At 41.8% G+C, this 18,535-nt stretch overlaps 1 protein-coding gene across 6 annotated transcripts in view; it reads right to left on the reverse strand.

Annotated features, from left to right (window-relative positions):
* Nucleotides 1–18,535, reverse strand: part of caskin1 (CASK interacting protein 1) — a 118,009-nt gene that overhangs the window by 33,918 nt on the left and 65,556 nt on the right. For all 6 annotated transcript variants that reach the window (XM_084927035.1, XM_084927032.1, XM_084927033.1 and 3 more), the window contains exons 3-10: nucleotides 11,316–11,413; nucleotides 11,084–11,229; nucleotides 8,436–8,531; nucleotides 8,219–8,349; nucleotides 6,223–6,331; nucleotides 5,278–5,386; nucleotides 3,114–3,208; nucleotides 1,849–1,966 (exon numbers count right to left, since the gene is read on the reverse strand). In XM_084927035.1, coding sequence (XP_084783161.1) covers nucleotides 1,849–1,966; nucleotides 3,114–3,208; nucleotides 5,278–5,386; nucleotides 6,223–6,331; nucleotides 8,219–8,349; nucleotides 8,436–8,531; nucleotides 11,084–11,229; nucleotides 11,316–11,413 — 902 coding nt within the window. The remainder of the gene's footprint in view (nucleotides 1–1,848; nucleotides 1,967–3,113; nucleotides 3,209–5,277; nucleotides 5,387–6,222; nucleotides 6,332–8,218; nucleotides 8,350–8,435; nucleotides 8,532–11,083; nucleotides 11,230–11,315; nucleotides 11,414–18,535) is intronic.

Below are 18,535 nucleotides of genomic sequence, written 5' to 3' on the forward strand. Positions count from 1 at the left end.
TGTTAGAACAGCTGCTGCTGATGCTGCACAGTGTGTATCTGTGTATGCGCGGATGAGCGGTAGCAGTGATTAGTCAGTCTGGCTCTGCAAGCCAAGTGGGAGCACTCCAGCTGTTTCTGCACTGCATACAGCTGCCGTATACAGTATAAGGCGGCGTACAGCTGCTGCATGATTTAGTGTATGAAAGGATGGGTGATGCCACGATAGTGCCGAGGTGGTAATGCAGTGTGCAAAGGTAATCAGAGGAGGACGTGATGAGCATGAACAGACAACAGGTAACGGCTGTCAGTGGTGAGCAACAATTAGAGAGACACTCATACAGACTAAGACAAGAAGACATATACTGGTAAACAGAACTACCAGACCTATAGGGACCAACACGACAAACAATTAAAAACATCTGAGCCTCTCTGTGGCTGCTCAGTCACACCGAGATGACAGGATGGGTCTGAATATGTTGTGTACGTTTCATCCAGGTGAATAAAAGCTGATTAAGATGGAGGGGCGCACCAAGCAATGAAAGTTTACATGCTAAACAAATAAATGTTTGATACTTTGGGGGAATGTCTATTCATGCAGAGGGTTAGAAGACAACAGCCAGTAGTTTCATCTTAAACCCTGAAAAAAGGTTTAAACTAAAACATGTTTATACTTTTTTTATAAAATCAGATCTAACGTGCTAAATGTTAAGCTTTAAAGGTGCGATTAGGGAGATTTTCTTACCTCTGATCAAAGCCAGGCTAGCTGTTTTCAGTCTTGCTAAAGTTAAGCTAATCGGCATACAAATACGACATGTTGTCAGTTTTCTCACCTAATGCTACTTTTATAGCATTTGGTGAGAAACAACAGGGTAACTACTTATATAAAATACATAAGCACACATTTCTGAGCTCCATTAAGCCACTTGTCTTGTGCTAAGCTAAGCTATCTGAATGCTAGGAGCAGCAGCTTAATATTATCGTTTCCCATGTACAGGCAGACATTTTTATGTCAAATTAGTCCTTTTATGTACGCAACTAAAAGCACAGAAATGTTTAGCTTTGGTTTTATTCATATTTTCCTGTCAACAATTAAGAGGTGAGGGTAAGCTGCAACCACAGACATGTAAAACATGGACGTAGCTTTTGGGCTGGAAAGATTCGGTGCAAACACTTTTCACTGATTTCAGGCCATACTGAATAAAAAAAGTCTATTTTCTAAATGTTAGTCATACTGTGTTTAAAAATAGAGGATTATCTGCGTTAAGCTCATTGGCAAACATCATGTGATCGACAATTCGTTAACCAATGAGCAACCGGTTTCACTGCCAGTGTATGACATCATGGTGACTTCATCCGTCTTTTACACTGTCTGTGGTGGCATAAGAAAGACGTTGATAATTGTGGGATATATAACCTTGGGTCGACCACCTAAATGTTTTGGGTTTGGGGGTTTTTGTTATAATTTTTTCCCCAGGTTGATGCAGTACTATCAAAAATTCCACCACCAGGCTTGGACCTTAACTTGAGCAATGCGGAGATGACAGGTGGCTGTATGGTACCACTTTGATGCTGGCTGACTCACAGACAGCTCCTCTCCCAGTGTATGAGATGAAAGCGATGAAAGTCTCTGATGTGACTTCTATTTTAACTCGCTCTATTCAAAAAAAGCTGTCTGAGGTTTTTATCGAATTTACCTTTAATGTACGGGTTTTACAGATGTTTGCCTCCGAGTATCTCCTGCGTTCGCTCCAAGTGTGCACATGTGCCTGACTCATGTGCAGAAGCTTTTTAGCAGCCAGCTTCATCAAAATTTCAAAAGCAGCTCCAACACAACCTTACATGCGCGCACATATACGCGCAAACTCACCTGTGCGTTTGCTGATGACCTCCACCATGGTGGATGGAAAGTAGCCCACGCGGTCATTTCCTGTCCGGTTGTCATGGATACAGCCTTTCCAGCGTCCGTCGGGGTGCTGCTCCAAAACCTGCGAGGCGAGCACATCCACTACATTAAATGTGGACAATACATAAATTAATAAATGATTAATACCACAGAATTTAATTTAAAGCTTTCCAACGTGAATACTTTATAATTCTATTCTTTTAAAAAACACAAAGCTGCACATTTGGTGCTAAATCCCCAAAGTCAACTTGTTCATTCAGACCCTGAGGAAAAAAGCGTTGGCACTACTTGGCTTCCTCACTACTGTAATAAGTCCCCAAAGGCTTCAAACATGCTCATAAATATTCATCACTGCGATGAAGGGAGTGAAAACATGCTTCTGTAAAACACGCTCACGGCAAATAAAGGATGCTGAAACCATCGTCCTTGCATTTCTGATTCCAGTAAACTGCAACGATGGAAAAGTGTCCTATCTGTTAGGCTAATCAGTGGATTGGAGGTAGGACTCGTTTTTTTTCAAATGTTTGGTAAATCATTTCATACAAAATGGCACTTTCTGTTTTTTTCTGGCAGTGAAAAAACAAATATTCACATATGACACACTTCTTTTAATATTTTCAAGGGTTTTTTTTCTTCGTTGAAAACCTGAACGATGAAATCACTGCCAGAAATATTGATAATGGAGTGTTTGTTGACCCTTTATATCATTTATTATCACATTTTAATCTGCATATATGAGTTGTCATTTGTATCACATTTGATACATAAGCCATATTTTTGCAATTTAGTCTTGAAATATCTGTCATGCGATTTATATCATTTTTTGAGGGTAAAAAAAGTCATGCTGATGATGTAGACGTCTCAAAAACTCACAAAAACACATGTAACCAATACCATACGCTTGGCTTTCAAGGGTTAACTAAAATTAACAATATTATAACTGCCCCTGAAGCTACTCTAAGAGGTGAAGAATTTATATTTTTTAAAGAACAATATTAATGCACTTTTCAAGCTTCAGTGGAAATGTATCCACCTATTTGAACTTCCAGAATTAATAGCTTATACAAAACAGTTAAAAATGATCAGCAGCTCGTTTCAATCATATTATTATGGAAGACAAAGTTTTGCCTCACAGATTTGCAGCTTTTTTAAAAATTCATGAGCCTCCAATGAACACAATACACCATCACACTAAATCCTCTTGCTTCTGACAGGAACAGCTGCTTTACCGTGATGACATCTCCTGCTTTGATGTTGAGGCTGGTCAGGTCATAGTTGTTGCAGTAATCCTTCAGAGCTCGAACCTGAAGGGCTGCAGACGCATCTGAGAGGCAAAGAAAGTAAATTATCATTGTGAAGTTACAACACAATAATGATGAACTGTGCAGAACAATCCTATTGATGTAAAAATGTGTCAATAAAGAACTTTACATTCTCAAGATGACATCATTATTAATTTATCACAGTATATTTTTACCTTTAAAAAGCATGACCAAAAGAAACTTGATAGAAAAAGTAAACTGTAAATATATATATAATAACTGAATATATGAATACAGTTTTTAAAAGTATACATTTGTAAATATATTAATTCTATAATTATAATAACGGGTAAACTGGCTGCTTGTTTGAGATGGATGCAGTCTGTACTGCTAGCAGCTGGTTAGCTTAGCACAGGGGCGGGCAACTCCAGGCCTCGAGGGCCGGTGTCCCTGCAGGTTCTAGATGTCCTTGAACCATCACAGCTGATTTAAATGGCTAAATTAGCTCCTCAACATGTCCTGAAGTTCTCCAGAGGCCTGGTAATGAACTAATCATGTGATTCAGGTGTTGACTCAGGGTGAGATCTAAAACCTGCAGGACACCGGCCCTCGGGGCCTGGAATTGCCCACCCCTGGCTTAGCACAATCATTTTGGTGACATGTCATAGCTGATTGACATAGCATACATTTTCACTGCTATGCAGATGACACCCAGCTCTATCTGTCCATGAAGCCAGATAACACACACCAATGAGTTAAACTGCAGGAATGTCTTAAAGACATAAAGACCTGGATGGCCGCTAACTTTCTGCTTCTTAATTCAGATCAAACTGAGGTTATTGTACTCGGCCCTGAAAATCTTAGAAATATGGTATCTAACCAGATTCTTACTCTGGATGGCATTACCTTGGCCTCCAGTAACGCTGTGAGGAACCTTGGAGTCATTTTTGACCAGGACATGTCCTTCAACGCACATATTAAACAAATATGTAAGACTGCTTTCTTCCATTTGCGCAACATCTCTAAAATTAGAAATATCCTGTCTCAGAGTGACGCTGAAAAACTAGTTCATGCATTTATTACTTCCAGGCTGGATGACTGTAATTCATTATTATCAGGATGTCCTAAAAACTCACTGAAAAGCCTTCAGTTAATCCAAAATGCTGCAGCAAGAGTCCTGACAGGGACTAGAAAGAGAGAGCAGATTTCTCCTGTTTTGGCTTCCCTTCATTGGCTTCCTGTTAAGTCCAGAATTGAATTGAAAATCCTGCTCCTCACATACAAGGTCTTAAATAATCAGGCCCCATCTTATCTTAATGACCTTGTAGTACCATATCACCCTATTAGAGCACTTCGCTCTCGCTCTGCAGGCCTACTTGTTGTTCCTAGAGTATTTAAAAGTAGAATGGGAGGCAGAGCCTTCAGTTTTCAGGCCCCTCTTCTGTGGAACCAGCTTCCAGTTTGGATTCGGGAGACAGAAACTATCTCTGCTTTTAAGATTAGGCTTAAAACTTTCCTTTTTGCTAAAGCATATAGTTAGGGCTGGACCAGGTGACCCTGAATCCTCCCTTAGTTATGCTGCAATAGACGTAGGCTGCCGGGGGATTCCCATGATGCATTGAGTTTTTCCTTTCCAGTCACCTTTCTCACTCACTATGTATTAATAGACCTCTCTGCATTGAATCATATCTGTTATTAACCTCTGTCTCTCTTCCACAGCATGTCTTTATCCTGTCTTCCTTCTCTCACCCCAACCGGTCGCAGCAGATGGCCCCGCCCCTCCCTGAGCCTGGTTCTGCTGGAGGTTTCTTCGTGTTGAAAGGGAGTTTTTCCTTCCCACTGTCGCCAAAGTGCTTGCTCATAGGGGGTCATATGATTGTTGGGTTTTTCTCTGTATCTATGAAGCGCCTTGAGGCGACTTTTGTTGTGATTTGGCGCTATATAAATAAAATTGAATTGAATTGAATTGAATTGAATTGATTCCCTCTCTTTCAGTCTTTATACAAAGTTAAACTCACAGATTGCTGGCAGCATCATTTGTACATTTCAAGTTAAACTATGTCTGTCCATTGTGCTTTTCATTCGACCATCTAGTCCTCTCTTTTGTTACAGATACAAACATCCATCTTACCCCTCAGCAGTTGTTTGATCTCTTTGCTGGCTTGTGTTGCAGTGAACTGGTAGACGATGTCCAGCGCAGTCTGGCTGTACGTGTTTCTCACCGTGGCATTGATACCACTCTGCAGAAGAGGGGACAATTTACAATTCTGGTTATTACATTAACAGCCCTGTAACAGCCGTCTGCATACAGCAAAAAGATTCCACGAGACACACTGTATCCAGTTACTTAAACTCAGAAATGAGAACATCTAGATGCTGATTAAACGCCGTAGGGATGCGATGATTTACCATAATTGACGTCAGGATAACATAACCCTAACTCCCTGGGCCTCTTCTGCTAATTACTTAAAATCTTATTTTTCTGCCGAGGCAGCTGAAAGCCAGAGAGCAATATCACGTTTAAATCTGTTGACACAAATGTAGGCCGAGGGAACAAAGATGAATTCAGTCCAAAGACGCTTCAGGGTGAAGGCTGGTAACCTTTTCGCAGCTCGGGAGCTAAATGACACGTTAGTTTATTGTGCTGAAACACACACAGTCACTTAAGCATGAAACCTCGTGGCGTGTTCAAATCAACCATACAGGCGGTCGTTTCGTTATTTGCCCTGCTGGCATAATTTTGAGCATAATTATTTCTGGACACACACAGCATTCATGTCAGTATTTAGTAAAATTATGTTAAATGTTTACTAATAAATATCATGTGTTTTCCAAAACAAATCAGAAACATCAGTTTTAATAGCTTTATATAGCATTATTATCACTTTGACCTTCAGCTTAATCTATTGACCACGGAGGAAAGGTCAGAGGTCAAAGGTGACATGATTGCAAATCTTTAGATGAGCTGGATTCCAGATTAGTTATGTGCAGTAGTGCAATCCTGCTGCTACCTACTGCACCTCTGCACGTGCACTGAGACAGAAACCCAACTCTTTGCAGCTGTAGTTCCACTCACCTCCAGCAGGAGTCTCACTGCTTCAGTCTTTCCACAGAGGGCAGCTTCATGCAGGGCAGTGCCTGCTTTGGTCTGCCTGTTTATGTCGATGCCAGCCTGGATCAGCAGCCTGCCGGGAGAGGCACCAAGCGGAACAGAGAGCGAGAGAGGATAAAACAGGCAAGTTCAAAAGTATAATAAAAGATGACGAGGAAAGGTGACGTGAGACAGATCATTTCAAAAGAGAGAGGTGAGAAAATCAGGAGAGGTGTTAAAACACCGATGCGCACATGTAAGCATGCGGGAACAAGGGGACTCCAAGGTGGGAGCATGTGTACAAAGGAACATTAAAAAACAGAGAAAATATATACTTTTAATCAATGTTTACATAAGGAGCCAAATATAATTCTATTTACGCTAGAGTTATTTTGCTGAATCACACTTCAGGTCATTCTGTTTGATACACTGGTTACTTTTTACATACAACATATAAAATATGAAAAGGTTGAATATCAGAGAGCTCTGATAGTCTTGAGGAATCTGCTGTGCGCTGCACGATGTGCTATCTCGGTCTATGGGAGCCAGACCTGAGCTGACCTTGCTCAGGTCAGCTCAGGTCTGGCTTCCTATTTCAGCTTCCTATTTACCTATTAAGGTAAATAGGAAATGATGTCATTCATCGAGCTTCCTGATTTGCAACTGTAACTCTAAAGACTAATTTTCAAGAAAATAACTTGAAATTTTGTTTTTTACAGTGGTGGAAACAAGCGTCCACCCTCTGATGTCTTTATTAATTATAATGGTGACTGCAGCAGCAGACGGCTGCCCCTCGCTGACCCTGGTTCTACTGTGGGATTCTTCCTGTGGTGGGAGTTTTTCATCCCCACCATCGCCAAGTGCTTCCTCACAGGGAAACTGAACTTTAGTAGCAAAGACTGAGGATCACTCAGATCTGTTTGGCCAGAAGATGGCATGTTGACACATAGCTACTAAACATCAGCATGGTAAGTGTGTGTTAGCTTCTAGCTCAGGCGCAGATAACTGAAAAATCTGTGTGTCCATCAGGCCACACAGGCTGTACTTGTTTGTAGCATCAGTCACTGATAATGTTGGTCTTTTTAATTGGATTTGTCGACAATGAGTACAGAAAATCACCAGTTTGACCCATAAAATGTCAGGGTCAGAGAAAAGTTCATTAAAAAAGAAATAAATAAACGACAGAAAGAAAATTAAAAAGCTGCCAAAAGCGCGTTTAATTTTCCTCTTACTTTGAGTATGTGTGCGTGTTGTCTTCCACATGGCTGGCCATGACTAATGAGCATCATTTATCAGTGTCACTTCAGCCACACTGTGCTCCATCAACTATGACAATCTTTATTCTCTCGCTCTGTTTTGAGCTCGTCTTTTACTTCCTCTCTCCCTCCTGCCCTCCTGCTCTCTCTTATCTTCCCTCAGTTGCAGGTCTCTCTCTCATTTCTCATCTTTCACCACCTCCCTTTGTGCGTCCCCGCCAGGCAAGCCGGTGTCTGCACCGACACATACACAGCAGCTCTGAGTTACTTGAAAAGTATTTGAGAGCGAACGGAGAAAATAATGGACTCTGCCGTATGTGTGTTTACCCGCCGTGGCGCATCATTCGGCGGCGATCTTTTCAGGCTCTGTGCTAAACGCTGCCATCACCAAGGCAACGGGAGTCTTTTTGCCGCGATGCACGTTTGCAAAAAAATAAATAAATAAAACACAGATCCATGCTGAGATGAGCTTATAATGATGAATATTTAGCGTGATAAAGTGCAGTGTGGATTTGGAGTGCCATCAGCTGTCTCCAGATCTCTACAGTGTATTTAGGACTGATGCATCAGCAGTGACTGTCTGGCATTTGCTCCATTATTCTTTGCTTGTGTTGGATTATACGGTTCCCCTGCTGTGTTACGCATCTGTTTGATCAGCAGTCTGAGGACATTTAAAGCCAGTTTATCATTAGATGTGGTGTGTGTGTGTGTGTGTGTGTGTGTACCTGATGATGTCTATGTGTCCATTCTTAGCAGCTAGATGCAGCGGAGACGTCCCATTAGGGTCGGTCGTGTCTCCTTTTTTGGGCTCCAGCAAAGCAGCGCACATGTTACTAGACAGCAACAACTGGACCACCTTACACACGCATAAACAAAGAGAAAATAAGCAACACATTGTTGCAATCCTGTTGACGAATACTGATTGAAACCGTAGGTTCTTACCCCAACTCTGCCGAACTCACAGGCCAGGTCCAGAGGGGTTTTCCCTGCGTTATCCACGATGCACGGGTTGGACTGGTGCTGCAGCAGCATCTCAGACTGCAGACGGGGCACACAGACACATGAGACAAAAATCCATACGCTCAAAGGGTGCAGAAAAGGGCACGAGTCTATCACAAGGATCACAATGTGAGAAAACAGCCTCTCACAAAACAGAGATGAAGACATAGAATCAGAGCGCTTTTCAATACTAAGCTGTTTCTCTTATTACACAGACTTTTGTAGGCTTTTCTTTTTTTAAATAAACAATTTTAATACTGAGGGTTTTTTCAGAAGTTACACTTTAACCAGCTTCTGACAAACACCATTTCCCATGATCCTCTACAAAGCAAAACTCTTAATTTGAAAAGCTCTGAAGGTAGCATCGAGCGTTTACTCGATCCACGCCACAGGAACAAACGAGTAAGGAGTGTAAAGGTGCGTTCGCCAGCTTGGTAACTAGATCGTTTGCAAAGCAAATTAAAGGAAGGATCAGCAAGTGTCTCAGCAAGGAGCCGCCCGAACACCTTCAACCTGCTTTAGCACATATTGTCCAAGATTTTGTAAATGATCTGCAGGGATGAATACCATACTTCCCCCATTTGGTGCTGTGATGATGGCGAAGTCTTACCAGCGATTGTAAATAAAGTTTGTGGCGCACTCAGTCGGGTTGAGACCTGCTCTGCAGGACAAACTCTATGACAACATAAACTTGTTTCTCTGCAGTTTCTTCAATAAAAAGTCAACAAACATTCCAGCACAGGGCTCGAGAGTGCGACCACATTTCTCAATGGTGCGACTAAAAAAAATCCCAGGTCGCACCGGTGCGACCAGCTGTTCAAGTAAAAAAAAGTCTCTGCAACTCTGAAAGTCTGTGTGGTCAACAACAGACACACATCAGGCCCATATCGAGGTCTAAACCAATCAGAGATGGTCTCAGATGCCCAGTGTAAGATGCTCAGATATTAAGATGTTCACTTTGAGGCACTTTTAATTTTGACTTTCATTTTTGGAAACGTTTCATCACATTTGATCTCTGATGTGAAATGACCCGTCCATCTGAGGAGCCAAGTGGGCACACACCGTGCCAGCCCGTGTCCCCTGCAGCACAACAGCCCTGCAGCCGTTTCATTTGTAATACAGTAAATAACTCATCCATTACGTAACGCCCTCGGGATTTCATAATGGAACAAAAACATAAAACAGCATCGATGGAAGTCACAGCACAAGCCCAGAATGTGACGCCTCACATGTTAGAGACTCTACATTATGCTGCATAAAAATACTATAAAGATGTTTTGCTCTCTCGTTAGACTGGATAAAGTGTGCAGAACAATGAGATGTGCAAAAGTTTGAACACACTGAAGGCTGCATCGGTCTGTTATAGCAGCGGTCCCCAACCCCCGGGCCTCGGACCGGTACCGGTCCGTGAGTCGTTTGGTACCGGGCCACGAGAGTTGAGGCTCAGGTGTGAAATGTATAGTTTTCAGGGTTTTTATCGGTTTTCAGCGTTATTTTGTTATCGTTTTTATCGTTAACTCTGTTTTCCTGGGTCTTTTCACGTGTGTTATGAATAAATCTTCTTTTTTTTCGGTACCAGTACTAGTTTTATTTTGTTGTATTTATCTGCGACACCTTAAAGGCCGGTCCGAGAAAGTATTGTCGGGCATAAACCGGTCCGTGGCACAAAAAAGGTTGGGGACCGCTGTGTTAAAGTGACGGCCTTCTGACATTCAGACACAGGTCAGTTTGACTTCGTAGGCTAAAAATGAGGCTGCACCACAGCAAGGAGTTCATTATGTTTTCAGTTTCCTTTCTTTGCAGCTTAAAATGAACAAATGAGAACGATACTGTGGGCTGAAGCCTCTAGTGTCTGTGTTTTTAAATGTCTCCTGAATCCTTTCAGTGCTTTCTGTTTGCTTTGTTGGATTATAAATGATTCATTTTTCATCTGTAGTCAGTTTCTGTAACTTTTTGTATTTGAACCTCCACATGGAGAGCGGCTGCAGATTAAAGCTTCAGTCCAGTTTGTTACCCTCTATAAATCACAGATATTTAATCAAGCAGCAGCAGCGCGTCTTCAGCTGTGCAGCCAGGAAATGCACATCTCTTCTTTTTTCTACTGCATGTTACCTGCTGCAGTTGATCTGCTATATTTGACTGTTGTTTCTCTGCTAAGCCTGCTTAAGTGCAACAGACTTTCTTTCATTTAGAGCCAGATTTAGTAGTTCGTTTACGTTCAAAGTGCAGCTTACTGCTAATTGTGCCGATATATAAAAAAGCATGAGTGGACACAGCATGTGTGACTCCAGCCCATTTTAAGCAGTAGACATGCTCCCCGAAACAACTGACGTTTATTTCACCTCTGTGACTTTTCTCTCCTCTGTTCTTCACTCAGTCAGTTTGTGCAGACAGATGTCTTTGGTACTTTTTAAAAAAAAAACTCTCCCTCACCACGTCATGCTGGCCATGCTCAGCTGACTAGTGCAGAATAACTAATGGCCACAATATGTTACGCTAAACCAAATGATATTGAGATTAGCATCTTCCTCCTGTGCTGCTCTCGTGCAGTGTGGTCGTTTGCTTTTTTGGTAAAACTACATAATACTCACCACATCATAGTGGCCGTGCTGTGCTGACAAGTGGAGAGGAATTTGTCCTTCGTCCGATTGGCCGTTGACAGACGAACCCGATTTCAGCAGCATCTTCATGGGCTCTGCCTTCCCCTGCCAGGCTGCGTAGTGCAGCGGCCGCATACCTGCACACCCACAGTGCGTAAACACAGGACGTGTCCATCGCACGCTCAGCTGCAGTATATCATCATGTCTCTGTGTGTTTCTTTACCTTTCTGGTCTCTGATGTCGACAGCAGCCTGTGACTCCAGCAGCAGAGAGATGAGCTCCAGGTTCCCATTAAGGGCAGCATGATGCAGCGGAGAAAACCTGTAGCACACACACACACACACACACACACACACACAGGTCATTGATAAACGGCGAGGCTTGGCGTGACAAATAGATTTAACAGCAGCTGATTAGGCTACAGCTGTATCTGCTGCAGAGCTACAAAATCCAGCGCAGCAGCAGAGATGAGATGGTGGGATACAGTCACAGGAGGAGAAGTATTTCATCAAGGCAAGGACGCGGTGACTGTGCACAAGGATAAAAAGCAAGCAGATGAGACTGATACGTCAGCCTTGATGTATCAGCCCAAGAGAGCGTCTGAGGAGGAGACGACAGGCAAACGTAAATGAAAGCAGGGATAAAACAGTCTGTTTCTGAGCCTTCCTAACACGCACACCTTCTATCTGACTCAGATCTGCTGTGACATGTGTGTCCTCGCTCCTCTGCCTGATTTGCTCCTGGCTGTCAAACACTGTCACAGTCGAGCTCGAGGAGCGTCTGCACTGTTACCGTGACAAATCGTGAAGCCGAGGTAGCGAGCGGGTCTCCTATTAAAATGCAGCCACATGAAAGTTTTACACAGATTCAAACACACACACAAATATAATAAATAATATTGAACTTTTATTGGATAGAAACAGTCCAACTTTTATTAGACTGGACTAAAAAGGTCATGAGAAAAAAAGATCCAAAGAAAAGTGAACTGAGTGGAGCCGGTAGTTAACCTGTGCTTAGGCATGTTTTACACCGCGGGTTTTAAACGACATGTCTGACACCACTGTGTTGGTGACCAGAAATCTGGCAGGAAGTGACCGATCAGACTTTAAAGTGGAGTACATCAGCTCACAGAGCATGCACACAGAAAGCTGAGAAATCTGCACATTATCTGATTGACTCATACGTATATAAATACATACAGTGTTGTGCACAAGACAGGAGATATTTTGAATGCCTCCTTATTTTGTGCTTACTTCAAATGTTTAGTACATTTAGTAAACTTGATTTGTTAAATCATCAGTGGGCGGTGTTTTACCGGTGGCTGAATTTACAGGTTTTCTGACGTGCGATGAACCATTTGCTATTTCCTCAAAAGACTGAACTGATTGAACTATAACTGGCAGCTGAAATCATCATGTTTTGGACATGGAGGGATTGTTTCTTCACATTAATCCGACAGCTTTAGCTAACTCGTGAAAGATTCAAACTATTTTAAACAGGAATTTACGAGAAGCACCTGTGAAGAGGTTATGATTCGAGTTTGATTGGTTCATGCTGAGGAGCATTTCGACTGCGGTACCCACCACACACTCTGGCCTCCAGCTGGTTGTATTTTGGTTGTATTCCTATAGAACAGGAAGGTTGCTGAGTGCAAATGTAATAATTAAATGTGAATTTCTGTTAAATATGAACCATTTATCACAGTTATTTGCCCGTTTGACCCATTTAATCGTAGACTGATTGCAGAATGACGCAACGTTTACAGCAACATTGTTTTTCATTTTTTAATTGAATTCGAGAGGTAAAAACAGTTGGTCTGTGTGACCATTCACATTAACACAACATCATGTGATCCCAAAATTAATTTGAATGGTTTAATATTTGCCAATAATCCATTTGCACAGCAAAGCCACTCGTGTAGCTTCAATGTTAGCTTCTAGCACTCGCATAGCACTTTATTCAGCTGACGTGTAGCAACTTGTGCATGTCCACATCTCCCTTCAGTTGCAACTTATGCGCACTTACATGTGAATAAAAAGGGCTGAGAAACTCCAATAACAATATAAAGCATTTCCAGATTCCAGAGTTTTACCTCCAGTTGGCGCTTCACTGACTGGTAATTATGTAACAGACTACATCCTCTCATTTGTTTTAAAGATGCTCTTTTTCTTTTAAAATGTGTCTGTTTTTTCTGTTCAGGAGAAAAGTGAAAGCAGCATTCTCTGTCTGATAACACAAATCAATGGGTCCTCATGTTTTCAGCTCTCCCGGCCCTATGGGGTGTCCTTGACCTCAGTCTGGATAAATGATGCAATATATCACCATTAAAAAGGCCAAATAAATACACACAAGGTGCACCTGTGAAATCATTAACAGTCAAATTTACTGAAACAAAAAGAAAATAAAGGAACATTTTCTATCTACAGGTTTGTGCACACGTCTGTCACTCTTACATCTTCCTCCACAAGAACTCGTCTCATAGTTGGAGATTTGTTTGTGGGTGTATCGCATTTAATGATGTCGCAGAAAGAAATCATAAATGTAAATGCAAATTATGAGGTTGAAGTTGGGGACTAAAGGAAAGCAGCACCACTGAAATAACACAAAAACCAAAGCGACGACAGTCGTCTGTAGACAGAACAAAGGACAGGAAACAGGAAACAAAACTGGAAATTCACATCTTTTTAAAGACAAGCTTTCTGGATGTGGCCGTGCGAGGCGTGTGCATCGACAACGAGCTGTGTCATAATCCTCTGCATCTCCGCAGCGACTCGTCTTCTTCCATTCGTGTTTAACTGCAGGGTTAAAAAAGGATAGTCTTACATAGGCTGAGCCGGAAAGAAATGTGTGTGTGTCTGTGTGTGGGTCTCAAGACTGTGTCAGTGGGGTGTATGTTTAGGGGGAGGGAAGCCCTTGGTTTTGGCAAGTACTCTAGTAAAACCTTCCATGAAATATTCATGCGCTTCATACGCTTCTCCTGTTATTCTTCCTCATTTAAACCAAACCCTCGTCTGTCTCACTCTCAGCAGCTGATACGACTTCTCTCTGCAGCCTCATCCTTCCTCTCCAGGGTTTTCCTCGCTGCCTCATCTCTTTGAACTCTTTTTCTCCACTGTTTCCATCTTTTGCTTCCAGTTCCTGAGCCCCAAAGTCCTCCAGCAACGACTGCGCAGCCAGTTATGCTACACTCTTCATACTATGGAGGCACCTGTCTGTCTTTGAGTAGTGATGGTGTGCTTATAGACATGGAAACAAAGGGAGATATTTGGAAATATCAAACACGTTCCAAACATTTCAATTTATTCTGCATTCTCTGATATGTTATCTTAGATTAGCACAAAGACTGGAGGCAGGGGGAAACCGCTCGATCGATTAATGTGGAACATCTCGGCTCTTTCTCTCTCTTTTGAAAGGTTTTTGCGGTTTTGAGATCCTGATGCTCCGTCTGTAAATGTGTAAAGACAAAGGTTGTCCAAAAAATCGATGTAACGTCACTGCAACGCTGAATAAAGTTCTGTGTGTGGTCTGGCTCCAAACATGCTTTCCAAATACAACACTGACATTTTGTAATGTGTTTGCAGCTCTATATTTACCACACGGCTAAGTCCTGCTGGAGTGTCCCTTTAAAACACTAGCAGCTAAAGACAAATACAACACAAGCCACAACCCGCTCTCAAAGACAACACTGCACGCTGTTCTTGAATCCACATCCTACATCCATGTCAGACACCAGGGAGGCCACTTTAATATCTCGGGTTTTCACCTGCTGCCTGTTTATTTATTTTTCTCCTATGAGCCTCACAAACGCGTCTTTTTCCCTCTTTCTCTTCATTTTTATGCCTTTACTCCAAATCAGCTTTATAACTCCTCTGCCCTGTTGAGCACACACACACAGTCTGTTCATGCAGTTTTGCTGCGAGCCTTGTACCGGCCCTTTTCACCTGTCACACACACACACACACACACTGTAAAGCCACATGGCTTGACCCATTTTCAGTAATGAGACATTTCTTATGCCTGTCAAGCTTTCCCGAGAAGCACGCCGCTCCAACAATCACACACTGGACTGAGGAGAGAGAAGAAAGGAAGGACGCCAGTCTGCCTCGTCACTCGTCTCTCCCGTCTGCTGGCGCGCAGTTCAGACGAGCTGCGTCTATGACAAACCGCATGTAAACCTGTTAATGTGTGTGCGTGTGTTGTTGCCAGCTCCTGGCTCACACATCACGCCGTCTTCTGTCTCTGTTGTCTGCTAATCAATGTCTGTCACGTTGCCTGTACAGAAAGTGTGGGTCCTTTAGTTTCTCCTACTTTTTTCAGGCCATTAAACGCACCGCGCACACCCTTCTGTACATAATACTGGCTTTATTAGTGTGAATGCTTGAAAAGCATTCACAGTATTGTTCTTCGAATCTTTATTATTATTTTTCCGTACGTTTTTTGGACGCTAACTCCTTCAAAACCGTTCAACTTAGAAAAACCATTCAAACACCATTAGATTCCTCTTCTTTTGGACAAGTGTGCTTCTATTTTTCTCATTTTTAACATTTATATTTTTAATTTTATTCAACTTTTTTCAACAAAAATTTCCCATGTATTTCAATGGGGAGACCATTCAAATCCTCATTCAACTTACTTATTTTTCAACTCTTACTACTTCCACATACGTTGACATAGAGCCACCATTCAAACTTTAAAACGAAGCCAAGAGATTCAACTATTCAACTTGTATTTATCTTTTCAATATCTATTATACTTTTTCTTCAGTTCTAGTTTAAGTTTCATGCTGTTTTTTCACCCGTTTCAGAGTTTATAATGGGTGTGTATGGGACGGAATGTTGGGGCTAGAGTGAGACAGCTCAACTGCTAGAGTGAGAGGAGCAAAAAAATTAATCTTAAAATCTTTTTTAAAACTGCTGCTGTGTCTGCAGCGTTTGCTCTACAGGTATGATTTTACCCTCAAAACGTAGCCATCGCTGTCCTCTTTCATCCAATGTGTTTACTATTGTACTAGGTGTTATGGTTCTTTCATAAATGTCACCAATGCACAGCCTCCTCCCTCCAACTCTTCCATAGACTCTAATGTTAAAATGGCTCAGAAGGTTCGTTTGAAAATCAGAAGAGCATGGTGTCTTTCCACTGTTACCACGTCCATATAATAAACTCCACAGGCATGAAAACTGAGAATTTGGTAGACTGGACATTGCTGGCGCTCACGGTGAAAGAATTTTGTCAATACGACTTGTACTTTTCATTTGGGAAGGATTTGTTTTGGGCTGACTTTTCTGTTCATTTTAAGCAGCAAAAGTGAGGTGCATGTCTGTGTGCGTGTGTATGGAGCCATTGGGTGCAGTCACTATAGCAACCAGGCTCACACCTGCCTGCTTAGAGCTCTCTCTCACTGTGCCAAGATTCATCTTAAATACTTCTCTTTCAACTGCTGCTGTGTCCACAGTGTTTGCTCTACAGCCATCATTTTACCCTCAAAACGTCGCCTCTCTTTCCAACAGCGTGTCTTTCAAAGCTCAGACATTTAAACTTTTTAAACTGTGTGGATCCAAGTGGAGGGATCACATTTTAGTCATTCAGTGATTCAAAGAATATGAACTTTTAATATTCATTCAGATGTTTTCTGACTCTAAAATGTATTTTCTCATTACTTAGGTTTTTCTAATTTAAATTTAAAAACTTTTCAGCTATTTTCCAACTTCTTCTGTGTGAACATCAGCTTTCAAAAGTTCTGCACTTTTGTTTTCAGGTTAAAAACTCTGTATTTTCCAGCTCATTCAACATTTTTAGCTTAATATTCAGTAATTAATTCATTTCAGCTCATACATTCAGATTCAAGCATTCACACTGCAGTTTCTTCAGAAAATGCACTTTCTAGTTTATTTATGCTTTTTATTCTTTTAGTTTAGTTATTTATTGCATTTATTGTTTGTGTGTTGTCCTCAAAGTAAGAATGTCATTGCTCAGCATATACACAGATAGTGATCCCTCAATAGAAGAATGTGCTGTTTAAATACTCTGATTACTTCATTTTCAGCTCCTGAAGATTCACAAATAATCTAAAACCACCAGCAGCTACAATAACAAGCCACTGGGCAACAAGCTGCTTCTATAACAGCTCCTCTGCCTTCTGTGGGCAATGAAATCGTTGTCGTTGTCATAATTACAAGGACTGAGAAGAATTTCCAGTGGACCTGTGCTGTTGTGGGGCCTCACTGTGGGCTATTAATATTGCAGCAGGCTTAGCTGACAGATGACAGTCACACACACACACTGGTTAGGTCACAACCCAGTTAAAAGTAGGGGAGAAAAACGTGTGGCTGCTTCCCAATGTGGTACAGTTCACCATGGACCTGACCTGAAAAGAGAGCTGCTATTCTCTAAATAACCAGTCCTGTACAAATAAACTCTGTTTGCTCGTGTGCTTAGTTTATGTGTTCATGTCCAGCTTCACTTCATCAAACAAGCTCGACATGTTAAACCTTTAGTTTTACTAACTCTCACTGTAGGTTACCTCCTAAACACACACACACACACACACACACACACACACACACACACACACACACACACACACACACACACGTCTATTCATTTAATTGCCTTCGAGCCTACTTTTTTATGTACAGAGAAATTATTAGCTCTTGTTGTGTCATGGTCCAGGCTGGCTGCTACTTCGTGGGGAATGTTTTTCCATTCCTGCCTCTAAATCCAGGTGTTTCCCTCCTTAGGCGGAGTTCCTTTTTCCTGCTCTTGGTCATCTTACCTGCAGGTCATCATCATCATCATCATCATCAGAGCCAGTATTTAAGGACCAGCTCGAGCCGCCATTCTTCACCTGACCGTCTACCTGTGTCTTCTGTGATCCACGGCCCAGCTTCTCCACCGGACACTCGCTCTAGATATCCTGCAAACCCACCAACCCAATTCTCCTCTTTTATCAGTGAAACCACCCCCTGTGACACTGAGTGCATGTGATTACCTGTTAACCACGTCTCAGATGTTTAACCTGACTTTGACAACAAAGGTGAAAATGAAATAAAGGAGGAGCTTGTCTGTAGGCCGGATAAAGCATCTACTTTAATAATCCCGAAGGAAAACACGTGGGTTACAGTTGCTCCAAGACAGTAACAGTAACAGATTAAACTAATTAAATAATACATATATACCAGTTTACAAATTTAAGAAACAGCACTAATATATACAGATCACTCAGTTATAAATATCAAGAGTATTACACAAGTTAAATCAATATGGTTGACATTTAATTCTAACCTGTGAAACGTTGTCATTTGTTAACCGCGTTGTATGAAGCTTTAAATATGCCAAAGATAACAGTTTGACAAGTATAAAATAGTATTTTTGCACTAAAAGGTGCCACCTCTACCTGCCGGTGGTGCATACTGTGCTCGTCCTTCCATATAAAATTATTTAACC

The sequence above is a fragment of the Perissodus microlepis genome, chromosome 4 (genome assembly GCF_051167445.1).
Source record: "Perissodus microlepis isolate ML-2025 ecotype Zambia chromosome 4, ASM5116744v1, whole genome shotgun sequence".
In the NCBI taxonomy this organism is placed as follows: domain Eukaryota; kingdom Metazoa; phylum Chordata; class Actinopteri; order Cichliformes; family Cichlidae; genus Perissodus; species Perissodus microlepis.